The sequence below is a fragment of the Peromyscus maniculatus genome, chromosome 9 (genome assembly GCF_049852395.1).
Source record: "Peromyscus maniculatus bairdii isolate BWxNUB_F1_BW_parent chromosome 9, HU_Pman_BW_mat_3.1, whole genome shotgun sequence".
In the NCBI taxonomy this organism is placed as follows: Eukaryota; Metazoa; Chordata; class Mammalia; order Rodentia; family Cricetidae; genus Peromyscus; species Peromyscus maniculatus.
Window position 1 is genome coordinate 75,939,404 of NC_134860.1, and position 27,431 is coordinate 75,966,834.

At 40.2% G+C, this 27,431-nt stretch overlaps 1 protein-coding gene across 3 annotated transcripts in view; it reads right to left on the reverse strand.

Moving 5' to 3' along the window:
• Window positions 1–27,431, reverse strand: part of Dnajc15 (DnaJ heat shock protein family (Hsp40) member C15) — an 86,637-nt gene that overhangs the window by 46,066 nt on the left and 13,140 nt on the right. Inside the window, exon 1 of one of the 3 annotated variants that reach the window (XM_006983827.4) lies at window positions 10,204–10,362. The exons of 1 other annotated variant lie outside the window; for it this stretch is intronic. In XM_006983827.4, coding sequence (XP_006983889.1) covers window positions 10,204–10,305 — 102 coding nt within the window. In that variant the 5' untranslated portion in view covers window positions 10,306–10,362. Of the gene's footprint in view, window positions 1–10,203; window positions 10,372–27,431 lie in introns of those variants that run through there. One more of the 3 variants, XM_042285230.2, reaches the window with a different exon arrangement.

The window sequence follows — 27,431 nt, forward strand, 5'->3', positions numbered from 1 at the left end:
ATAAAAACAAAGGTCTACGGTTCAATCCCTGGCAGAAGACATAAAAACAAAGAACAAACAAAAATTGAACTCCTATCTTAAAGTTTTCTGCCTGGGTCCTATCCTATAAATTTTAGACTTGCTAGTCACAAAATACACGCCAATTTCTTAAAATAAACACATGTATTACTTTGTTCTGTTTCTCCAAAGAACCTAACTAATACAGACTTCTGGTGTTTAAGCCCTGAGACTCACACATGCTCGGTAGTGTTCTACACCAAGCTATGTCCTCTTTTCAGGCTTACTCTTGATACATCTATTGGGCACAATTAAATGCATCTTTAAATATTTAATCTTGCTATCAGTTACATACCAGGCACAAGGCTAGGCCTGGAGATACAGATAAATAAAAAGATCTCTTAAATGTTATAAATTCCCTCAAAACAAAACAAAACAAAACAAAAGATATGTCTACCAAAACACAATAATTTTCTTTTACTCTTATTCCCTATAAATGTGTCTAATTTCCTGTAGAGCTTCCCAGATCTTTGAGCCAAAAATGTTTCTTAGGACAATCAAGGAAAGGTACTACTAATTGCTAACGGGTCTCAAGTCTACGTACCTGACCCTTTCAATTCTTAGATTATGTCACGGAATACGTAAAAATTGTTCTGGGTCATTTCCAAGAACACATAGTTGTAATCTATCCTTTTTGTTATCTCCTGCTATTACATCAGTGTGTCATGGTATTTAATGCAAGCTCAATCATTAAGTATATAAAATAATATTTTTCTAAGATTTTTAAAGCTTTCAACTTCTTTAACTTGTTGCCAGGAAGTAGTAGATCTGAGGAGCTTTAAAAAAAAGTTTTCTAGGGGCTGGAGGTTAAAAGCACCAACTGTTCTTCCAGAGGTCCTGAGTTCAATTCCCAGCACCCACATGGTGGCTCACAACCATCTGTAATGAGATCTGGCGCCCTCTTCTGTATACATAATAAATAAATCTTAAAAAAAAAAGATTTCTAACAATCTCCCTTGTGATGTGTGCAGAGGCCCACAATACTGTGTGTGTGTGTGTGGGGGGGGGTGTCTTCCTCTAAATCTGCAGGTGTTTAACAAGAGAGCTGAGCATCCACCGTCACACTGAGCAGGATAAAATGACAAGGAAAACAAAGGGACATGGAAGAAAAAGACCCCCTAGATCCCTCTCCCACACTGAAATTGGTTTATGTCTCTCTCTGACATAAACCTAAAGGATTCTGACCAGCTAACAAAACCACCTTTTTTTCCTGAGCTCTACTGAGATCCCAGGAACAGTAGGCCTTATTAACATCTTAAGGCAAAGGACCAAAGTACACCATGAACAGCAGAGACCTGGAAATAGACCTTTCCATGGCCCATCCTGGAGTAATAGCCTAAGATAATGATCACATAAACCACAAACAAATGGTGGCATGGAAAACCCCAATCCTTGCCTTTCTGTTGCTATATAACCCTGAGACTGCTGTACATATTCTGAAGACAAATTACAGACCTGTGGCTCTTAGTGAGACCACTGGAGAAAGCTCCTCTTCCGCTTTCATTACTCCTGGTCTGTCTTTACAGGGTGGGTGACTGAGTCTGGTTACTTGGGACTCTCTGGAGCCAAGGACTTTGTCTATCTCTGGTATTAGCAGCAGGATAAATAAGCATCCAAGCATTAAAGACGTCAATGCCATCCCCAAATTCTCCCCTCTTCATAGAGCTCCAGCTTCCTAACTCCCCCTCGCCGCCGTTAACTCTGTTCTATCACAGACCACATTGTAACGCCTGTCTTCACCACACCAGGAGGCTCCGGAGAATAAGAATCAGGCTTTGTTCACTCTCTTATTCTCAATATACAGTACTCAATAAGAGCTCAGTAAGAGTAATTACCTACATGGAGACACAGATGAGGGACAGGTGGTTAGGCATCTGAGTGTTTTGCTTCTAAGTCAGAGCCCTTCTCAGAAAAGTAGAAACAAAAATGAAGGATAGTGGGGTCAAGGGTGGGACAGGGAGAGAACGAAGATTATGTTGTTAAACCTAAATTCTGATTTGGAGTTTATTCTCACCTTGCTATCATCTTACGTCATTATAATGTGAAGAAAGAGGCCCTTTTCACCCAACCAACTCCTTTTGTCATTTTATTATTACATTGACTTCTATTATTATTATTATTATTATCATTACTACTGCTTTTTGTCCAGTGTCTTCCTGAACTAATAGAACTAATATGATCCAAGTTCCAAATTCTTTTGCTCCTGCTGTGGTTTAAATCTGAAATGTTCCTGACAGGTTTGTGTTCTGTATATTGGTCCCTTAGCTTGTGGCACTAACTTAAAAGGGAGATTGGGGGAACTTTGGAAGTGAGGCCTAGCTGAAGGAAAAGGTCACTGGAAGTGGGTCCATGGGGTATACTATCCATGCCCACATCCTGTCTTGATCTCTCCTTTCCTGTGGCCCAACAAGTGAAACATCTCTCCATCCACGTGTTCCTTCCACTAACACGCTCTGTCCAGTCCCACAGGACCAAGTGACCAGGGCTGAACCCTGACAAGTCATCAGCCCACAGGAACTCTTCCCCCGCCGAGTTGTTTTGATCATGATTCTATTACTAACGCAAACGCTAATACAGCCAGGCATGATGACCCACAACCTTTAATCCAATCACTCTCAAGGACAAGGCGGCCAGATCTCTGAGGCTGAGACCAGCCTGTCTACATGAGTCCCAGGGCAGCCAGGCACTACATACACAGAGAGACAAACAAAACAGAAACAGAAACAAACAAAAAAGGTTACTAATACACCTACCTTCAAATCAGCCTTCTCCTGCCACACACTCCATCTCCATAACACTCAACTATAAACTTCTCACAACAATAAGTTTATCTGTTGTCTTTTGGGAGAAGTTATTCGTTTCTATTTATTTCTAAAGGTATAAGAAATATATGCAGAATTTTTGGTACAGAAAGGTCATTTTATGAAAAAAAAAAAGTTTCTGTTTCACTTTCAAAGGGCTTCATAGGCTGTGTCACAGAATCTAGAGCTGTAAGAAAAAGCAAACCCAGCCGAAAGCCACATTCCAAGAGAGACACTGCGACCAGAAAAGTTGCATGCCTTGCGAGCTGCAGCTGTGTCTGCACTAGAATTAGAGCTCAGCTAGTATAATTGCAGCTCTGCATCCGTACCCCAGTGTTCCTTAAAAGGAAAAGTATACCCAATGGATGATAATCACTACTTGCCAAGGTGAACTCACAATCAAACACCCCTATCTGACTCTAATGCCCATTCACAAAACCCTTATAATTGTCTTAAACAACTCATCACTGGGTCATTTTTACAGACAACCTAGAGGATGATTTTCTTCTACTTAGCTAAACTAAAACTAGAGACTAGCACTTGTCTGTGATGTCCCAAACACTTTATCCTCTATAATGCTATCTTCCTTCTCCCTTTACCCAAAGTGCATTGCAAAACCCTATAGTAAAGACGGCATCGACACTTTGATGTACTTAGCAGTACTAGTCCTTTGAAATGCTTTAGCTGGCACCATGTGGCAATGTGTCATAGTGCTAGCACAGAAACTCTTAGTAATGAAAGACACATTTCATTTTTTTCCCCCAAGACAGGGTCTCTCCGTGGTTCCCTGGCTGTCCTGAAACTGGCTGGCTTTGAACTTAGAGATTTGCCTGTCTCTGCCTCCGAGTGCTGGGATCAAAGGTGTGCACCACCAAGCCCAGCGAAAGATGTACATTTTAACCAACAGCTCAAATCTGAAAAGCCAGAAAGCAGCCCAATGAATAATCTCTTGATGCAGGAGATTGCAAAGTGAACTCCATGTCTTGAGGGTAATTTCATCATAAGAATCAAACACTTTAAATATCTTACCTATGGCATTTTACAGCTTTTCTTATTTCTTCTTACTTGGGAATTTGAATTTATCTCCTTTCCAGAAACTACTCCCTTCCCAGCACCTACTTTACTGTAAGGCAACAATCTCAGACAGACCGTTTTCAGAGCTGACAGTTTTCATTATATATTATCCATTTCTTTCTCTGAGTTAAGGGGAACTCAAACCAATCTGCTTTGAAGCTTAGGAATTTATAAAAATATCTAGCTTCATCTGAAGACCCTGAAAATTATCACAAAAGCCAAGGCCACAAATCATTTCTTGGAACTGGACTTCATCCATTTCCTTTATCTAAATGATGGAATGGCAGTGTTCTACAACAAAAAGGACTGGGTTCCTACCCCAGGCCTACCACTTACTATCAGAGTAACCTTGGGAGATTTAATTAACCTCTTCAAGTCTCAACTTTCTTATATGTAAAATAAAGAAAAATAGCATGAACTCCACCGGGTAATTTTACAAGGAGAAAACACTATCACAGTACCTGGTGCAGAGCAGACATTCATTAAATGTTCATTTGCTTCCTCCTTAACGATTTAGGCATAATGAATAAGAACAGGAATATCAGGGCTTCAGAGATGGCTTAGTGGTTAAGGCTGTTTATTGCTCTTCCCGGGGATCCAAGTTCAATTCCCAGCACCGATGTTTGGAGGCTTGTAACTCCAGTTCCAGGGAATCTGACCTCCACAGGCACTCAGACAAAACAGTCACATACAGAAATAAAAATCAACCATACACACACACCCCTCACTAGTATTCTAATATTATTATAGGGGCAGAAAAGAAAAGGAAATTTTTTTTAATGTTATAAAAGAACTTAATTGAGAAGATTGTGCAAAAGTGTTTTTAGGTGAGGGCAAACAAAATCAGGGAAAGGAACTTACAGTAGCTAAGAGTGAACTTACACTAAAAGTACCTAACGTAACCATCTATACAAATCTCATAGTCAGAAATGCTTACCATATTGAGAAAATATAAACAATAACCTTACTGTTAGAAATAGTTTCTATTGAGACTTAAAAACGAGAATAATTCTAAATCACATGATATTCTGACTAAACTGCAGAAGATTACAAGTTTCTCTAACTGAAAGAAATTCACCAATTAAGTGACTTTCTTCCCCTTTTCAAAGTCTGGCTCGCTCACTTTTCTACAGATTTCCAACACTAGAAACAATGGGTCTGAACTCAGGAAAACCTCTCACTAACTTGTTCTTGAGGACACAATGACTCTACAATGTGCAAGGATGGCTTGGCTCTGGGGGCAGTGTCAAAGGGCATCAGACAGGCTCACTACTGCTGAGGAGTCCCTAGGCTTGGAGACTGAGCAAGTCTCCTAAGGGCAAAATTCCCACCTGATTTGACTCTGGATTTACCACAGCATTTAGAATAGGCATCTTACACTAATAATAAACATGCATTAGAGAATGAAAAAAAATGATAGCATTAACACATCTGTCCTGAACTGGATCCAGCTTTATAAATACCCACCATAATAACAGAGGAGTTATTACAAGGTTGCAGAGCCTAAAACACTTAGTACCTGCTTATGAAGTAGGCTTGCTGTTCTCTGACCTTGGAGGTAGTTTATACATAGGTTTATAAATCCTGGTTTATACACATTCTGCATACACAAACCCAGTTTCTATCATTTACACACCCAATGTTTCCCAAACAATATATTAAGCAAGAATAATCAAACTTAAAATTTGGGGGGTTCTATTTGGCGGGGGTGATGGGCACACCACTGCACACATGTGGAAGACGGTGATCAACTTATGGAAGTTGGTTCCTTCCTTCCATTGTGTGAGATGGAAAATTATTCAAATGTTCAACTACCATGAATTAAAAAAAAAAAAAAGTAGAAAACTAGGAAAACAGCTCACTCCACCCCAGCTGCTGCTGCTAATTTTTTTTTAATCACATCAAAACTGTTTAAAATTTCCCTGTGGCATTTTATTCTCCCAAACAGTATAAGCAGTAAATAACTATCATCTAGATAAGTATAAATTGCCTGAAAGCATTTTAAAATGCTAAAACATCTGTCTTGAGGCTGCATCACTGGAATTCAAGATAGACAATAATTGTGCCAGAGGGATACAAGAACAGGAGAAAAAAAAAGTTCTTCTCAAGGAGTGATAGTTGGGACAGAAAAAGGAAGCACACACTAAATAATTATTTAATTGGCATTTACCATATAAACACGCCAGGCCTTTTACTAAGCTCTGGAGAAAGAATAGTGAACAAGACAGATATGTACTCATGTTTCTTATCCTCCTTTACAGCCAATAGCAAAAATATGTACCAATATGATATGGGAATCAAATACCCACATACTATAGCTATGTAGTAAAAGACTAACTTTTTAGTAAACAACTACATGAATACCATCTTCCAATTACAACACCATGGAAAACGTACATTTTAGGTGCTTACAAAAATATGAATATAAATCATTTTGATAATGTATTAGTTACTTTTCTTGTTGCTACAACTAAATACCCAAGGAAAGCAAGTTAAGCATGCACATGATATGGCGGCACACGCCTGCAATGCCAGCACTCTGGAGTTGGAGGCAAGAGCTTCAGAAGTTCAAAGTCATCCTCTACACCTAGAGAATTCAAGGGAAGCCTGGGCCATATGAGACTTCCTAAAAATAAGAAAGGGGGGCTGATTCAAGAAATAAAGTGAATGAAGGATTCTTGGCTCATGGTTTGGTGCACAGGCATCTCCAGTCAGGAAGTAGGAAGATAAAAGCTGGTTCTCAGGACACTCTGTCTGTCTCCTGGGCTGAAGCTGTCCACACTCAGGGTAGGTTCTCCCTCCTCAGTTAGCACTCTCTAGAAACAACCTCACAGACACACCCAGAGGTGTGTTTCCTAGGTGATGTAATCTCGGTAAGCTGACAGTGGGGACTGACCATCAGAGCGATAATAATAAACTATAATAAAAGCTTGTATAACCTTCGAAGCAAATGAATAGGAGACAATTTTCTCCTGCTGCAGAAGAGGAACAGGGGTCAGGGCAGGCTCTAAGGCAAGGGTCTTCAAAAAGGAAGTAGAAGTTTATTTCAGCAAAGAATGTTAATCAGAAGAGAAAGCTTTAAAAATGTCATAGGAGTAGGAAATTCCATATAGAAATGGAAACCCAATTTAACTACAGCATGCAGTGAATGTGTAGTCCAAAGGATGGGCAATGTGGCTGGTGAAGCCACCAAGGATTAACACATGAACTGTCCCGTATTCCACCCTGACGAAAGCTGAGAGCTGGGTAGCTTCACGGTTTGATAACAGGAGTGGCCTCCTTACTGATCTGTGCTGTACTAAATAACTGGCGGCAGTGTGATGTTTAGAAAGTGTGAGCCATCAAGGCAGAGAGACCAGTGGTTAAAGTGTATTACAACAGGTAATCCTCTGCTACAGAGGAGAGATGGTAAAGACGAAGAGAACAGCAATAAAGAGTCAAAAGCAGATCAGAGATCAACCTAGGTAATTCAAGGTCAGAATTAAAGGAAAAGAAGAGTTGATGGCTTTACGCAAGACATGGGAAATAACAGGAGAATCAGCATGCTTGGGGACAGATCACATAACAAGTACATTTTAGATAAGCTAAATTTTTGTGTTTTTGTTTGTAGGACTCATTGATAAGCAAATGGAAATACTTACTCTCCGTCTTTTGAGAAAATCATTCTTCTCATTCCTTCCTATTCCAAAGCAACATTTCTGATTCGAATACTACTACATATCAAGTACTAACATAGATGCTGGACAGTCATACCAATCTATAAATACAGCTTATGCCATGGTAAAGCAAGGACAGAATCAAGGTTAAAATATTATAATAATCAAGGTTAAAATCACAAAATATAATCCACGTGATTGCCAAGAGAAGTTTCCAAGTATGTCTTAGGAGATGTTAATGGATGGTAAAGATAGGAGTGTTCCATTATTTGGGAGCAACAAATGCTTACTAGTACATAATAAGAATAAGGTTTTAGCTAATATATTGATAGGTTTTAGCCTTTAAGTGGTGGTTATAATGAAATGTAGGTGGCTAATTGTCTTACATGTTTTACTATCCTAATAGTATATTATGCTTTCTGGAAAAGTAATGGAACTCAAAGGCTACCAGTTCAAACTTGGTTTTATATAAACTCTTTTAAATATTGGTAATAGTCTATTCCCAACTTAAGTTTCTTTTCTCCTTTTCCATAAGAAGTAATTTTGCTAGACCACCTTTGACAATGGCATCTATCAAACAATTGTAGATTATATAAATACTTATATACAATAAGTATTTTGCCTGTTTTATTCAGCCTCTCATACAGGTTAATGAACATTACATCTTAATCCATTAAGGTAAGCTTCATAGCCAGGTGGTAGTGGTACACGCCTTTAATCCGAGCACTTGGGAGGCGGAGCCAAGAGGATCCCTGTGAGTTCCAGGCCAGCGTGGTCTACAGAGTGAGTTCCAGGACAGACTCCAAAAGCTACACAGAGAAACCTTGTCTCGAAAAACCAAAATAAACAAATAAATAAATAAAGATAAGCTTCATGAAGAAAAAGAGTTATTTGATAAGAACAGACACAGAGATATAGTCTATAAATATCAAAATACATCTCAGTAAATGAAAAGGTTTTCCTTAACTTATAAAACATCAGTGTCTACTATTTTCTTTTTCTGTTTTTTTGTTTTGTTTTGCTTTTTTCAAGACAGGGTTTCTCTGTGTAGCCTTGGCTGTCCTGGAACTCACTCTGTAGACCAAGCTAGCCTTGAACTCACAGAGATTCCCTCAGGCCTCTACCTTCTACCTTCTGGGATTAAAGGCATGAGACACCACCACCCAGATCAATGTCTACAATTGCCAGGCCATTTTTTTCCTTTCCTAACATGTACCCCTTTGTCAGCTTCCCATTTATTTTCAGTTACCTAGAGTTATTATCAGTAATCTTGTCTACCTCATTGGTTTGATTTTGGATCAAGGACTCTCAACAAAATCAAGAATGGTCGCTCCGGGACATTCTGAAAATTTTGTGAGGCCCTTTGAGGTCCCACAGTAATTTGCATAAGAGGACGGGTACTTTGTGGACAGTGGACTACCGATTTCATGTGAGACCAGCCAACAGAGCAATAAAGAACCAACCCTGGCCCTTAAGGTTTTACAAGATACCAGTGACATGAAGTAGGCGATAGCCAGTTTATGCTCCTCTATGCTAAGAACTTTCATCCATTTACACCGTGTCTACTGTTTTCAGTACCGACTGAATTTTCCATAAGTGAAGTTACCCTGTAAACTGAGGAGGTATTTTCAAAAAATTACCTCAAAGTGTCCACCTTTCTGGAAAAAAATTATTAAAAATAACATTAAATTAAATTTAAAAAAATAAATGAAATTAAAAATAAAAATAAAATTGGAATGCTATTTGATAAGCCAGGCAGTGAGAAGGGTGAGGCAGGAGGATCCTTAAGTCGAGGCCAGTCTGGGATACACAGTGAGTGCCCGTTTAAAAATCAAGATCCTGATGGCTGGCGGCTGTAGCTGTCACACTTACAACTGCTTTGGACTGCTGCAATAGGGGAGCAATATGCTCACTTTGTAATATTGCAGCCTCTAACGTAATAGCGCGCAGGCATTTACAAGTTCAAAAGGCAACATGTGACTAAGGAAACAGTTACCTCACCTTTATGTTTCAGTTAGACTATTGACTAAAAAAAATAACTTTACTGACTCTCCTATCAGGATATCACAGGAAACTTTTAAAAGTTCTTGGTATAAAAAACCGGCACTGGCGTGGACTGGTGGAGAATCACCCACACCTGAGCATGCCTGAGGCTGGCTACTAAAAAGACCTCCTAACTTAGGTCCTGAATGCTCTACACTCCTACAAATGGAAACCCGCAGGGTGAGGCCGACAAGAGTTCGAGCCCCGGGAAGGAAAGAACCTATTTCAGCCTGAATAAATCGCGTGCACTTTCTGGGTGGACCCAGTTTGGGTAACTCCAGATTTGGGGGGGACGCTAGAGAAGCATCTCTCCCTCCTCCCTCACGCCTTCTTCACGCCGGGGTTCTTAACTACTTTGCCCAGGGAGGTGCCCCTGGCCCCTCCAGGTCCCCCCCAGGCCGCCCAGGGGGTCCCGGGGCACTCTTCAGTGACCGTGCACGGGCCAGTTCTGTGGCCCCGTGTCACTCGGCGGAGGAGGCAGCCTGCGCGGGGGGGAAACTTGGAGATCTTGGGGTCCATGGGTGCGGGGGCCCGGGAGGGGAGCGCGGGACGGCGGCCGCCCGCAGACTCACCGCTGCGTGGTCGATGTCGGCGTCCGGCCTTTGGGTGGAGGGGGGCAGGTACTCGGCGTAGCGCAGCCCCTCTTTGGAGGCCACGCCGCCACCGGTAGCCATAGCAGTGAGGGTGGCCCCCAAGGACGCGCTGCGTTGCTACGAGTCTACGAGACGAGACGGCCGTAGGGACAAACTAGTGCGGGCGGGTTAGCTTCGCGCTCTGGGCAAAGGCTCAGTCGTATGGGTGGAGACGCTGTAGAGAGACTCTGGTTCCCATTGTTACCTCCCAGCAGTTTGTCCCGTCAAAGCCCAAACTTGTTTACTTTTATTTGTTTGTTTATTTTGCAGGACCTCCTGGGGCTAGACGTGTTGTGTTACCTTCCACCACACCCACCACGCCTGGGGTTGAGGTGGGACTTGTTAGGTCTGTCTTGAGTTCCTCTGAAACCAGGCTGGGAGAGACACCTGGGTTCCGCGGTGGAGCCTGGGAGTAGAGACATGCTTGGGGTTTCCTAACTTGACCTTCCCAGACAGAAATAACTATGATTTTACATGTAAGTGAAATTACTGGGGAGGAACTGGTGACCAAGTAGCTATTTTTGAGTTAATTTGAATATATAAAGACTTACTTTATTAATTTTTAGGTCAGGCTCCTTGGAACAAATATTAGACAATAAACTGAAGCTAATACGTTTTCTAACCCCTGGACCGACTTGGCTGTTGGTTTGCCCTTTATACACTTTGCAAACCAGCTTACCAGAGTTGTTTTTTTTCTTTTCTTTCTATTCTTGAATTAAAAGTTTTAAGAACCTATTAATTTATCCATGGAGTTAATATTATGTGCATGCTTAGGGCCTGAAGGAATTTACAATCCAGAAGAAAAGATTACACTAACACCGTGCTAGTAATATATACCAGAGCATGAGCATGCTGGATTAGCTGCAAAAGCAACAGCATTAGTGTTTACAGAAAGGAACAGCAGCGATCATGAACATTTCCTTGGAGGCTCAGCCATTGAGACAGCTCAGTAAAAAACGTTTTGTTTTTTTTTTTGTTGTTGTTGTTGTTTTGTTTTGTTTTTTGTTTTTTGTTTTTTGTTTTTGTTTGTTTGTTTTAGTTTGAAGAGGAAAAGGGCCAGAAATTCCACTTGGAAAGAAACACAAAGAACTGAAAAGGGTGGTGTGTAACATTGGGTTAAAAGTATTTCAAGACTCTTTAGAAACATGATTTTTATCTAAATTATTAAGTCAATCCATATGGTGATATTTTATTTGTACTGAAATGTGATTTTATTTGTATGTTAATAAATAAAGTTGCCCAAGGGTCAGAGCTATTAGCAAGCCATAGCGAAAGCTGGGCAGTAGTGGTGCACGCCTTTAATCCCAGCACTTGGTAGGCAGAGCTAGGTAGATCTCTGTGTGTTCAAGGATACAGCCAGCATTGGAGACACACGCCTTTAATCTCAATACCAACCATAGAAGACCTGGAGGTCTGTACAGACAGGCAGTGACTAGGAGGTTATATGGTTGGGTTTACAACCAATGAGAAGACAGAACAGAAACACTATAAAAAGACAGACGCACAGGAAGTAGGTCTCTTTCAGAGAGGTAGGGCAACAGTGACAGTGAAGGGTGAGGTTTTTAGCTCTTAGCTATTGCTCTGACCTCTTGGCTTTCATCTCTGTATTGGCTCTGTGTTTCTTATTGAATAAGACGGTTGGTTACATCTACAAATCCACAATTATTTGTGAGCAAAACAAATGAGTGGGACTGGAGCCTACATATCATTCATTCATCATCCATTTGTTCAATTTATTCAATAAATACGTATTGAACATGTGTCAAGTTTTAGACACGGTATCGGGGCATTGTGCCTTTAGCATCAGTTAAACAAATGAGGTCTCCAAGTCTTTGGAGTTTAGAGTCTAAGGGAGGCTAATGGTGTATCCTAGCAGCTGGACCCTAACAGTCATAGGCTGCTAGCCTGGAGCAAACAAGCAATTAGAGCAAGACTCATGCGAGCCAGCTCTTTTTAGAATGTTGCACCTGCTCAAGAGCTGGAGGGGAAACTTCCAAAGCAGAAGCCAGGAGAGGAGGGGGCTGGGGTGGAGAATAAGCCATGGAGAATGAGGCAGGGGAGACAGCTATGAGGAGGAAGGTGGCCAGAAGGTTTTGAGAGATCATTGACTGCTTCTAGACTTTCCCAAACTCCCTGCCACTGCTGCCTTGGTTATCTCCTTCTACAGAAGTGGCCAGTGTTCCAGAGAAATCTCATCCCCAGTGACCACTCAGCCCTCAGCCTTTGGTTCTTCAGCAGGCTCAACCTTACCAGCAAATAACGAGGAAAACAAAAGCAGTGAAATCCTTTCCTCTCCCCCAAGGATCTCTTCTTGGTTTAGCTAAACTCACTTCTCTGGCTTCCTTGAAAATGATGATAAATGTTGTTTTGTGAAATAAAAAAGAGAGGTGTGTTAAATTTCTATTGGTTTTCTTTTAATTACTTATACCATTTCAAAGCTATATTATGTTCAATGGGCCTTGTAAAACACAGGCAGAAATTGGTATATATTTTGGAAATATTTCAGTAAAAGGGAGTTTAAAGTTCTGTTAGGACTTTCAGTAAAAGAACAGGGAGTCTTAACCTCTCTATGCATGTTTCCTTATCAGTTGATAAGTTGCTTAGCAGTATCACCTCCCCTGTATGCAGCAAATGAGTTAGCTTTGTAACTGTCTTAGAATGATGACTATTATGGATTGGGTAGTAAGTGCCCTTCCAAAAGGCTTATAAATGGAAGGCTTGGTTGCAATTGGCCAGTGGATCATGAAGGCACTGAGCTAATCAATAGATTAATCCACTGATGGATTTTCTATTTGATGGTATTATTGGGAGGTGTTGGACATTCTCAGCGGTAGGGCCTAGTTGGTGAAAGTAGACTACTGGATTGGGTCCTTAGGGCTTATAGCTTGTGTCTGGTTCCCTCTCTGCCTCTTGGCTACTGTGAGGTGAGCAGCCTCTTCAAACACAAACTTATACTTTGTTCTTCATTAATACAGGCCTACAGCATTGGGTCCAGCCAACAAAAAAAGAAGCCACTGAAACCATGCACTATGAACTCCTTCTCCTTTTAAAATTCTTTCTCTTTGTTATTTGTCACAACAACAAAAAGGAACTTAACTAATTGCCTGGGATCTAGTAAATTCTGCAAAGGTATTACTATTTCTGTTTTTTCAATTTCTTTTAAAATTTCCTATGTGAGTATACTGTATTTACATCATTTCTACTCCAACTATTCCATGCCCCCAAACCCCCTCAAATCTATAACCTCTTATTCTATAATGAGCATTGTTTTACACACACCCTACTGAATCCAATAAGTGTAGTCGGTATGTACATACATTTAGGGCTGACCATTTTATCATCTTTCAGGAGGCCGATTCTCCCTCCTCCATCAGCTATTAACCCTGTGGCTTTTGTGTGTTTGTTTTGTTTTGTTTTTTTGAGACAGGGTTTTCCTGTGTAACTGACTTGGTTGTACTGGAACTCGCTCTGTAGACCAGGCTGTCCTTGAACTCAAAGACATCTGCTTGCCCTTGCCTCCCTAGTGCTGGGATGAAAGATGTGTGCCACCACTGCCCGGCTCCCTGTAGTTTTTTATCAGAGGGTAGCCTTATTAACCCCCCCTCCCCCACATCGGTACGTTGACTGGTGCAGTCTTGGGCAAGCACCTCTGCTTTTGAGAGTTCATGGGTACTGTATCACTGTCATCTCCAGATGACACTATCTTGCGTCAACTACCCCAGTCCTCTGGCTCTTACGCTGTTTCTGTCCCATCTTCTGTAACGTTCCCTGAGCCTTGGGCATCAGGATTTTGTTGTACATGGTGTCTCAATTATGGATAGGCACCCAGGAGTTGCTCATTCTCTACCTTTTGATCTAGAGTAGCCTCTGATGAAATAAGATGCTTCTTTGATGAGGAGGGGAGAGCTGCACTAATCTATGGTGTGAGGATAAGTATTTCGAAGGCAGATGGATACTATAACTATTTAGTAGTAGGTTCTCCTCTAGCATCTACGACATCATCAGTTATGGGTTCATGGCTACATTTACAGCACCAGGCATGAGTACCCTCCTATGGAGTGAGCTGTAAGATATAAGAACAATTAACAAGAAGCTTGCCATGGCCATACAGTTTGTAAGCAATATAAGTCTCTGTGTTTACTTGGTTGGGTCTGAGTGGCTGTGGGACTGGCGGGTGAGAGAGATTTGTCCTGACTATGGGCCAGACAGGAAAACTCTAGCTACACCCACCTTTGAACAGGAAGTCACCACTGAATTAACCCATTGGTGAATTAAGAGCTTTCATGATCCAAACAACTGGTAAAGTTCCATCAGCTGGCAACCAACCCCTTAATGAATAAGACTGACAGGAGCGTCATATCCAAACCACAAGGCATGATGATGTGTAGCCCTGTTCCCTTGTGTATTGAAGCCACACCACTTACATGGAAAAAAATGTGTAATAATACATGAAAGAAGTTAACTAGCTGGACTGGGTTAATTTAAAAATGATTACCCCTCATATTGCTCGGATACTTGCCAAAATATTCATCTCCTGGTATACTATTGATTCCACATTAATGTAGGGGGACAGTGAAACTCCTTGCTGTTTGGGGGACCTGGCTGCAACAAGGAAATATGGCTGTGGGATGGTTTCAGGGCTAATCTTACATGGAATTAAACACACACACACACACACACACACACACACGACCCCAAAGGAAGTCAGTAGGGGATAAACCAAACAAAAACACGTGTAAGTGCTCTTCGTGGAGATAGCCACTTTCTAATGGGAGAAAAATGGGTCTCTGCACCCGGTAGGTTTGTCTCATGGTCACCGGGAGCAGATCAGCTGCTTGGGTGCCAGCTACCAAGAATCCCTTGGAGGAAGAGCTGGCAGGAATACCCATGTTGTTTTCTGGAGCCAATTTGCATTTTGTGCTTTGTTTGTCTGAGCCAAAACAGCACAAACTATGCCAAACCTGGTTTTCTGATTATTTTCAGGCTGATTGAAACTGGCACATGACATGGTTTTATCTAATTAACCCACATGTGGTACAAAACAAAACAAATTTGAAATGGAAAGCTCTCTCTGTCTTCATTGAAAGACAGAGGTGAATATATAATTATTTTGTCCTTGTCTTTCAGCCACATTTACAGTTGTGTGAGGAGGTATTTTTCTAATAGATAGCAAGACACATTCCATGTATTCTGTGTCGATAATTAAAAGTGATTATGTTTTACATTTTCCCAAATTGAATATTTTCCTTTACAACATCTGCCTAAAAAGGAAAAAAAAAAAAGAAATATGTGGGAGATGTGTGCTCCAATAAACACAAGGGTTGCTCTCTCCACACATACGCTTCTGATGTTATATGTGTAAGAGTTGTCTCATACCAACCAATTTTCCAATTCTCTGGACATCCACTGTGTTCTACAATCCAATTCTCACACTAATCATCCTAGAATTAGCAGAATTAGTGCAGACCCACAGGTTAATAATTTGGTCCCACAAGATTGTCCCCACTTCAGTTACCAATTGCAGGTTCCAGAATAGCTTCTGTAACTCTGACTGACTGTCTACAACAGGGAGGGCACAGGTCCCATGTCATCCTCTTCCAATTTCATAATTTGCTATAAAGATTCACTCAACTCAGCGAGGCTTTTTGTTTACCATGACTACTTTGTTATAAAGGACACAAGTGAAGCACACCCAAATGGAAGAGATTCAAAGATCGGGGGGTGGGGGGACCCAGGGCTTCCAAGCCGCCTCAGCTCCTGGATGTGTTCATGAGTCTAGAAATTCCTCAAACTCAGTTGTTTAGGATGTATTACCGAGGTTTCATTACATAAGCATGGTAGAGTAAATCATTAGCCCTTGGTGACTGAACTCAGTCTTCAGTGCCTCTCCCAGTCTGGGAGACTAGTGGGTATGGCTACAAATCCCAATTCCTCTGGCACCCAGGACACCCCTTTCTCTACCCTACCCCACCATCATAGTGTCAGATATGGTTGAAAAGAAATTGTATTATTGTATTAGTTACTTATTTCTGTGGCAAAACACCTAACAATTTAAGATAAGGTTTATTTTAGCTCCCAGGTTCAGGGTACACCGCATCCTGGTGGGAAGGTCATGGAGGGAAAAGCCTAGGGCAGCTGGTCACATTGTATCTCCAGTCAGGAAGCAGAGAGAGGTGAATGATACTTCAGTTTGATTTATTCCTTTTTATTCAATCTAAGACCCAAGCCCAGGGAATAGAACTGCCCATGGTGGGCAGGTTTTCCCTCCTCAATTACGATAAACTCTTATAGATTGGCCTATGTGCAAACCCAACTAGACAATCCCTCACAAGCATACCGACAAGCTCGTATACTAGGTGAAATTAGTTCCTGTCAAGCTGATAATAATATTCACTGTCACAGGGCTCCTTATGAATGACATATGTCTATAAGGAAAAATTTAAATTCTATTATACTTGCAGCAATGTCTGTCTGTATGTGTTTTCTATTGCTGCTGTAACAAGCTGTGTCACACTCATTTATATTGGCTCAGACTTCTGCAGAATCCAAAGGAGCTCAGCCAGGCTCTATATACTGTGTACCCTGATGCCGAAGTCACGGTGTCTGTAAGACTGCCTGCCCATCTGGCAGGCCTGGACAAGAATCTTCCAAGCTCATTCAGGTTGTTGGCAGCATTCAGTTCTTGTGGTTGTGGCGCTGAGACCTGTGTCTTCCTTTTGGCTATCAGTTGAGGCCATTACAAGCTCCTTATGTCCGCTTTCCGGCCAGCAGCAGCTGCTGCGCTTCTTGTGCCTTAAAACTCTGACTTCCTTTTCTGCTCCCTGATGATGAACTGTTTTTAAAGAACTTAAGTAGCCTGTGTCTCTCATAATAGTGTTTCTCAGGATCAAATGAAGCCAGGCATGGTGGCACAGAAAGAATGCTTGTTCCAGAGCTGGGGGGGCCACAAAGCAAGACCTTGTTTCAGAAATGAGTAAATAAATAAATAAATCTGGGAGTTTAATGATACTTACAAAAATCCCCCCTGTCATGGTACCTACATTAATGTTTGATTAAATAACTGGAAATAAGAATCTTAGGGAGGGCAGTCTTTAGAATTCAGCCTACTGTATTATCTATTTACCAATTTATAGATCAGCAGGTATCTATTGGATAACTAACTATAGAAATGGAGATATATGTATGCTTACTTGTATATGTTTATGCATACACATATTTTCTATGAATATCTTTGGAAAAAATGCCCAGAAGCAATGACATTCTGGGGGGGGGGGAAGAAAGGTATCTGCTTAGCACCTAAATCATGGTTCATAAATACTATTACTCAATGAAATAAAACATGACTAAGTAGAGAAATAACTCTATTGTCTGAGGCAGGGAAAACTTAAGTCTGGGACATCCTCTGTATTAGAAAGTAAGGGAGTTCTCAAAGAATTGTAGAAGGATATAGAGGCCTGTGGTGGTAATCTAATTGTATTGAAATATTATTTTGATTTGTACTGAAATATTAATTTGATTGTATGTTAATAAATAAAGTTGTCTGGGGGTCAGAGCTATTAGAGCCATAGCAAGAGTGTGGCGGTGGTGGCACACGCCTTTAATCCCATAGATATCTGTGTGTTCAGGGTCAGAGCTATTAGAGCCATAGCAAGAGTGTGGCGGTGGTGGCACACGCCTTTAATCCCATAAGATCTCTGTGTGTTCAGGGATACAGCCAGCATTGGAGACATATACCTTTAAGACCTAGGGGGCTGTACATTCAGACAGTGACGAGGCAGTCATGTGTTTGGGTTTACAACCAATGAGAAGGCAGAACAACATACTTTAAAAATACGAACCGACAGGAAGTAGGTCTCTTTTCGCGAAGCTGGGACAGCAGGAGGAAGGGTGAGATTTTAGCTCTGAGCTCTGACCTCTCGGCTTTCTCTTTTACATTGTTTCTGTGTTTCTTATTTAATAAGACGGTTGGTTACATCTACATCTGGCGCCCAACGTGACAAGAATCCATTAAAAACTGCTTGGCTTGGCGGTAGGTCCGCTTTCCCGCAAGGGCGGCAGGCGGCCCGCGGCGGCGGCGGCGGCGGCAGCGGCGGCACACGGCGGCTGGCGGCGATCGGCTTCTTAGTCCGAGCTGCTGGCGTCCTAGTCCGGGTAGCAACTTCTAGCCCGGGCCTAGGTCTGTGAGCAGCTTGCCTAAAGCCGGTGCTACAAACAACTCAGACCTGCCCTGCCGAACAGGGCCCTGCCTGTAAACGCACGTGGTCGGAGCTTAAGGAAGCCAGACCCAAGCCTTGACTCGGCACAAGAGGGAACACGTGGCTGCATTTAAGCTTTAGCCGGCTACGCTTTCTTGTGCGTTCTCTCTTTTCTCTCTCTCTCTCTCTCTCTCTCTCTCTCTCTCTCTCTCTCTCTCTCTGGATTTACACCTGGGACACTAGGTGGCTGCTTTGAAAATCCCCTCGGATTTCTACTGTTCTACGCAGATTTGGTAAGTCATAATATATCAGATATTTTAAAGGAAACTATCTAAAAGAGAATTTTTTTCCACATTAAAAAACAAATGGGTTTTATGTGTACATTGGAAGAAAATTGGTTTTGTTCGAAATTTTAGGCAGTCTGGCAATGGAACAACTATATAATATTAGTATTGGTGGAATTATGCACCTCATCACTATAATAATCCACATTTTAATATTTAAAAAGATAGTCAATTTAAGTGCCAGGATAACAGCGTTAGAAGAACTTGTTAAACCTGTAAAAATTCAGACAGAAGAAATTAACAGTGAAGTTGTTTCAAGTCGGGATCATAAGGTTGCAGAAAGAAAGCCTGTTTTCACACAGTCACCCTTAATTTATCCTGTAACAGTACAGCAGATGCCTGATCAAATGGCTACACAAAATACTTGGGCTCCAATTGAAATGTTGGATTTAAAAAGGTTTAAGGAGGCAATAGTATCTTATGGCATGCATTCCCCATATGTAAAGCAAATGTTAAACACTTGGTCAACATATAATAGGATAGTACCACAGGACTGGCGGGACCTCGCACAAGGTGTTCTGGAACCCAGCCAGAGACTTCAATTTCTGACTTGGTTTAAGGAGGAGGCTAAAAACATAGAAAAACAATGGAGGGGTAAAGGAGTACAAGTTTGCCAGGATCAGCTTATGGGTGAAGGCCAATATGCTTCAGCACAAGCACAATGTTTATATGATGTCCAAACCCTAATTTTATGTCGAACGGCAGCCTTGAATGCATGGGACAAAGTTGAGGAACCAGGAAAAAAATCTGAGTCATTTACAAAGGTGAAGCAAGGCCCAAAAGAGTCTTTTACAGATTTTTTACAAAGACTGGCTTCAGCAGTAAAGAGAACGGTCTCGGATTCAGAAGCTGGTAAGGCAATAATTGAATCTTTGGCCTTTGAGAATGCGAATGCAGCATGCAAAAGAATAATCAGGCCATTAAGGGCAAGATCTGCACCTATGGAAGATTGGATTAGAGAAACAATTAATGTTGAAGCTGATGAGCATGATGATACATGGGTAGGAGAAGTAATTTCAAAAGGTTTGAGGAGTGTTAGATGTTTTGGATGTGGAAAGCAAGGACATTTGAAAAGGGACTGTAGACAGGTCATTTCCAGAAACAATGTTTCTTCAAGGAACAATGGCAACAGAATGCCCCTTCCTTCTGGAGTATGCAGAAGGTGTGGTAAGGGAAAACACTGGACCAACGAATGTAGATCAACAAAGGACAGACAGGGTAATCCTTTGCCTCAGTCTTCGGGAAACTCCCAGAGGGGCCTCGCGCAGGCCCCCAGTGCAAATCCAGTTCAAACCTTTCCGGCAGCCATAGAGGAAATGCCTGCTCTGGAGAGCGATTAAATAACCAAATGCCTATTGGAATAAATCATGCTGGTCAGAATGATGAAACAGAGAGAATAGAAAATTCAGGAGAAAACATAAAGAAAATTTTTTGGCAAACTTCTATTAATGAACAAAGACCAAAATTAACGATAAAAATAAATGGTGTTTTGTTGTCTGGTCTGGTAGACACAGGTGCGGACGTTACCATAATTGCACCAGAATTTTGGCATCCAACTTGGCCTCTTCAGGAGGTAAACGTTCAACTGTTAGGAATTGGGACATTATCTCAGGTGAAACAGAGTGCAAGATGGCTCGAATGTATAGGTCCAGAAGGACAGAGAGGAAAATTAAAACCATATGTGGCTAACATAACTATGAACCTGTGGGGTCGAGACTTGTTGCAACAATGGAATACTCAGATTAACATCCCTCCAATCTCAGAAACAAATCATAAACTAGCACATGTTACTGAGAGAAATATTAGAAGATATTGTTCTAATGAGTGGTCACCAGCCATCCATATTATACAAGAACAGGGCACAATAACTGATGATCTTCCAAAGACACCAACAGCTCTACCTTTAAAATGGTTAACAGACAAGCCTGTATGGGTCCAGCAATGGCCTTTAACAACAGAGAAACTCCAGGCTTTAGAAGAGCTGGTAGAAGAACAGTTAAATGCTCAGCATATTGAAGAATCAACCAGCCCTTGGAATTCTCCTGTATTTGTTATTAAAAAGAAATCTGGTAAATGGAGAATGGTAACAGACCTTAGGGCAATTAACAAAGTAATTCAGCCAATGGGTTCTCTACAATCTGGGATGCCTTTGCCTACTCTGTTACCAAAAGGATGGCCTCTCATAGTTATTGATTTAAAAGACTGTTTCTTTTCAATACCCTTACAAGAAAAAGACAGAGAAAGATTTGCTTTTACAGTGCCTACTTATAATAATTCTCAACCGGTTAAAAGATTTCAATGGAGGGTCCTCCCACAGGGAATGTTGAATAGCCCAACTCTGTGCCAATATTTTGTACAACAGCCATTGGAAGTGATACGTAAAAAATTTCCTAAATCCATAATTTATCATTATATGGACGATATTTTACTAGCTGACTCAAATGCAGATACTTTAGAAATAATGTTTGAAGAAGTAAAGAAAATTTTGCCTCGCTGGGGATTACAAATTGCTCCTGAAAAGATACAAAGAGGAGATTCTATTAATTATTTAGGATATAAAATAGAGCTACAAAAAATTAGACCCCAAAAGGTGCAAATTCGGAGAGATAGACTACAGACTCTTAATGACTTTCAAAGATTATTTGGAGATATTTCTCATCTACGAACTATTGTTGGGGTAAAAAATGATGAACTGACTAATTTGTTCAAAACCTTAGAAGGTGACAAGGACTTAAATAGTCCAAGAGAATTATCACCTGAAGCTGAGAAAGAATTAGCCTTGGTAGAAAAGAAAGTGCATGAAGGACACGTGAATCGTATTGATCCAAAGCTGGATTGCATTTTGGTTATCTTACCTTCTAGGCGTTCTCCTACTGGAATATTAATGCAGAGGGAAGATATTATATTGGAATGGATATTTTTACCAAATAAACCAAATAAAAAATTAAAAACTTATGTGGAAAAAATCTCTGACTTGATTTACAAAGGAAAAATGAGACTTCGTCAATTAGCAGGCATAGACCCAGCAGAAATTGTCGTACCATTAACTAAGGAGGACATTGAAAAATTATGGACAGAAAGTGAACCTTGGCAAAGAGCTTGCAGTAATTTTTTGGGAGAAATTAACAGCAAATATCCCAAAAGCAATAGAATTGATCTTATAAAGAGAGCTGATTGGATCTTGCCTCGAATTGTACGGCAAAAACCCATATCTGGAGTTCGTACATTTTATACAGATGCCAACAAAGAAGGAAAGGCAGGTTACAAATCAGAAAATTTAAGTAAAGTGGTTCAAAGTCCGTATAATTCAGTTCAAAAATCAGAATTGTATGCTATTCTGTTGGTATTAATGGATTTTTCAGAACCTCTCAACATAGTAACTGACTCTCAGTATGCTGAAAGAGTGGTGTTACATATTGAGACTGCAGAATTTATCCCTGATGCTTCAGAATTAACTTCACTATTTATTCAATTACAAGATACAATCAGGAAAAGGAATCATCCTTTATATATAACTCACATTCGATCCCATACTGGTCTGCCAGGCCCTCTAGCACAAGGCAATGATGAGATTGATAAATTATTGATAGGAAATGTGCTGGAGGCCTCAGAATTTCATAAAAAACATCACGTCAATAGTAAAGGTTTAAAAAAGGATTTTTCCATAACCTGGCAACAAGCCAAAGAAATAGTAAAGAAATGTCCTACTTGTTCCTTCTACAATCAGACGCCATTACCAGCAGGATGTAACCCAAAGGGTACTCAGAGAAATGAAATCTGGCAGATGGACGTGTTTCACTTTGCAGAATTTGGAAAATTGAAATATGTACACCACACTATCGATACTTATTCAGGATTTCAATGGGCAACTGCTTTGAGTTCTGAAAAAGCTGATTCTGTAATCACTCATTTGCTAGAAGTTATGGCCATCATGGGTATACCTGCACAAATCAAAACTGACAATGCTCCATCATATGTCTCTGTTAAAATGAAACAGTTTTTTGCTTATTACAATATAAAGCATATTACAGGCATACCACATAATCCTACAGGTCAAGCAGTTATAGAAAGATCAAACAGAACTCTAAAGGATATGTTAAATAAACAGAAATGGGTAACAAAAACCCCCAGAAATAGACTGCATAATGCTCTTCTAACTGAATTTTCTGAATGCCAATGAGAAAGGAACAACAGCTGCAGAGAGACATTGGATAATAGAAAAAACTACAGAATTAAATCAGCCTATATACTTTAAGGATGTGCTGACCTCAGAATGGAAACCAGGGTATGTATTACATTGGGGACGTGGTTTTGCTTTTGTTTCTACAGGAGAAGATAAGCTGTGGGTACCATCAAAATTGATAAAGGTTCGATTTGAACAAGAGAGACCTCTTAATTAGAGGAGGTGATAGTTCATCAACCAGCATGAACATCCAATTTAAACTAACTTGTATCAATAAAACATGCCTTTTCATTTCATCAGATAATAACTTGCCAAAAAGGAACATCCCCAAAATTAGTCTTGGGGAAAGGTTTTTGTTTTTGTCTTTTAGGAGAATGAAGGTTAAGGAATCTGAAGAACACTGGACAAATGAGACAACTGAAGAAAAGGGACAAATCATCTATCCCAAGAAACAGAGTGAAACGGTGTATGGGTATATATTATCTAAAAAAAATTTTATGTCTTCCTAAATGTTTGTTTCTGCTTTTCTCTAAAGATTTAACACTCTTGGTTTTCTAATAGTCCCAGTTCAATTAAAATTTAAAGCTGACTTTGGAGTTGGAGAATGGCTCTCTCCTTCTTTAAAATCAAGCATGTTGTTAAAAGGAAAATGCAAACTCCCTGTATCATGCCAGAATAAGAGCCATCTTCTGCTATGGTACAGGACAAAAGCAAAATTAATTAAGGGACTATTCTATTACTAATCTCAACTCTTTGATTCTATTCTGATTCTTTAAACTTTTCTCAAAGTATAAAATTTATATCAAAATTTATAAGATTAATATATATATATACATTTTAAACTTTGTTAAGATATGAATGGTCACATAGAGTACTAACTAATTCTAGAAAAAAGGCTAGCTGCATATATATGTTTTTGTGTTCGAGTCTCTTATCAGTTTTCTGCAGGAAATCACGGCCAGGCCTAACATCAACTGAAGTCTCCAGAAAGAAGATGGGGCCCCACAACAACAACAATTCCACGTGGACAATAATAATATCATTAAGCTGACAAACATCATCCATAGATCAGCTTTGAACTACAAGGTGCTCAGAGCAATTTTGAGATGACTAGCTGAGATGATCCAGTCTCAAAGACTACTTGAATAAGGACTTGAGATAAACCCTGAACTTTGGCATTATACACAGACTGGATAGTGAAGGATATAGTTACCTCTCTTAGAATTTGACAATTAACCTAAAATTTTTCTTTCAGGATAAAGAAAACTTCGCCCATACCCAGCAGGAAGCAATTTTAAGAATACGACGCCCACATTCCCAAAGAGGTGGTGTGGGGCAGGTGGTTTTTTGGTCTTTTTAATGGGTTCTGGGTCTGGGATAATTTTCAGTATTTAGGGGGGTTGGTTACAAGTTATTGTCAAGGGTTAGGAAAAAGGCTAAGCAAAGGAGATTAGATTTAAGGTTCTTGTTTAAAAAAAAAAAAAGAAAGAAAGAAAGAAAGAAAGAAAGAAGGAAAGAAAGAAAGAAAGAAAGAAAGAAAGAAAGAAAGAAAGAAAGAAAGAAAGAAAAAAAGAAAGAAAAGAGAAAGACAATTACTAGTTTTAAATACTTTACATTGGATTGAATTGTTTTATATTGTACACAAATTTGAAACTGATATTGTTAGAAAATGCTATATGTATATTTCTAATTGTATTTATTCCATCCATTTAACAATGTAATGCAAATTTCTGATCCTTGAATGTTATTATTATCAACTATTAGGATATAAAGAAATGAAAGCTAGTAGTTAGACATTATCATAGAACTTGTAGTCATATTAGATATGTTTTAAAAATTGAGCAGAGATGTTTTAGACAGGTCATCTTCAAACCCTTCAGAGATCTACAGAATATGGCATTTAAAATGTTTTAATAACTTAGAAAATTTTTCTTTTTTGAGACATGTCGGCTCCTGGCAGTACCAATCTACTTTAGAGAAAATATGGGCATTGAAGAAACTGCATATGGAGTCAACTTTCATTCTGGCAAAAGATAGCCACTGGACAACAAAGTATCCTCGAATCAACAGGACAAAATGGACAGACAGATCACGAAACAAGGGACTACTGATTCTTGCCAAAACAAGTGTGGTTATGGCTTTATCAAAAGGCATCTTCTGAGGCCAGGACAATATGGCCCCATCCCTGAAGTGGCCTTCGCATCCGGAAAAGGTACGGTGCCCTTTTCTTCGAAGGCAGCTTAACAGGCAGAGGGCCGATGGATTCTGTTGTACAATGGAACAGCAGCTGAAAGCTCATGCCTCTCAAAAGTAGACTGGCATTTAATAGAGGGATGTGGAGAAGAAGGGGATGCTGAGATGAAGCCATATATACACAGCCAAGAAGAATGGACAGCTGAATTAAAAAACTGTCAACAATTTCCAGAATTTAAAATCCTGAATCATGACAGGACACTAGTGGAATTCAGGTGTTTCTGGTACGTGGACTGCTCTCACCCAATGTGAGGTTGAACTGTTGACCTTGTGTACATCCTACTTCACAAATGAGTCTGTCAGATACACTAAGCCTATAGGCTGAAGATGATGCCCCAACACTACGGAGAAACCTCAGGTGACTGCCCAGGCAGCTGGCTGTTTCTGTCAACTCAAAAAATTTTTTGGAAGTTGCTTGCATGCACTTCCTGTTTTTATTTTTGTTAGCTAATATTATTCCCTTCTTGGGTCTCTGAGGGAGTTGAAGATTAGTTAGTTATGGTTGAAGATTAGTTAGTTATAGTTGAAAATTAATTAGGATAGAAAGTACATTAGATACATCTTGGAATTATCAAAATAGGATAGATAATGGAATTATTTTCTCTGATTCGTCAAATACCTGTTTAGGTATTTATTACTTGTATATATTGTATATAGTTATTGTACTTTTGTATATAGTTTTTCTTTTGTTAGTCATAACCTTTTGCTTTTTTTCTTTTTATTAAAATAGAAAAGGGGAAATGTGGTGGTAATCTAATTGTATTGAAATATTATTTTGATTTGTACTGAAATATTAATTTGATTGTATGTTAATAAATAAAGTTGTCTGGGGGTCAGAGCTATTAGAGCCATAGCAAGAGTGTGGCGGTGGTGGCACACGCCTTTAATCCCATAGATATCTGTGTGTTCAGGGTCAGAGCTATTAGAGCCATAGCAAGAGTGTGGCGGTGGTGGCACACGCCTTTAATCCCATAAGATCTCTGTGTGTTCAGGGATACAGCCAGCATTGGAGACATATGCCTTTAAGACCTAGGGGGCTGTACATTCAGACAGTGACGAGGCAGTCATGTGTTTGGGTTTACAACCAATGAGAAGGCAGAACAACATACTTTAAAAATACGAACCGACAGGAAGTAGGTCTCTTTTCGCGAAGCTGGGACAGCAGGAGGAAGGGTGAGATTTTAGCTCTGAGCTCTGACCTCTCGGCTTTCTCTTTTACATTGTTTCTGTGTTTCTTATTTAATAAGACGGTTGGTTACATCTACAGAGGCCAGCAAGAAAGGGCTCTCACTAGCCAAATGTGACAGGGAAAATAAGAATAGTGTTTGGTAGCCAGTTGGATATTAGTAAGCTTAAATGTTGAAGTTAGAGTTCACGCTTATCATCAGCAGGCCTCTGAAGGCATGAGATCTGAGGTATATCTTTGCTCTTTGATAGAGATATGGCATTCTAAACCATCCAAGGGCTCATAAGCCACTGTTTGGTAAAGAACAAAGACACACCACTGTCCTTCCCTCATGAATTAATCCAAATGAGGCCCTGGAGAGACTGGATAGACAACTCAGGGGTTCAGAGCACTGAAGAGGACTTGAGTTTGATTCTCTACATCCATGCGTGTTTCAGAATCACTTGTAACTCTAGCTCTTAGGCATATGATGCTTTATTTTGGTAGTCTCCAGCATCTACACTCACATCATACACACACACACACAACCTTAAATACAGTTATTACAAATAGGACTGTCAATCACTCAGACAAGAAAACACTCTCCAGAAACTTTAAGAAATAGTATGATGCCGGGCGGTGGTGGCACACGCCTTTAATCCCAGCACTCGGGAGGCAGAAGCGGGCGGATCTCTGTGAGTTCGAGGCCAGCCTGGGCTACCAAGTGAGTTCCAGGAAAAGCGCAAAGCTACACAGAGAAACCCTGTCTCGAAAAAAAAAAAAAAAAAAAGAAAAACAAAACAAAACAAAACAAAACAAAACAAAAAAAAAAGAAATAGTATGAAACCTGCCTACAATTGTTAGGTTGGCATAGCGGTCCTTTTAGCCACTGAGCACTCTCAGCCTTGAGAATTCCTCACTTTAATAAGCTCTGAGTTATAAATGCTGCCTGTCTTCTCCTCTGTTCTCTGGGTGTCTTGTATGAATTAATTCAACAGAGATGAACAATGACCAGGGAACTGAAGGGA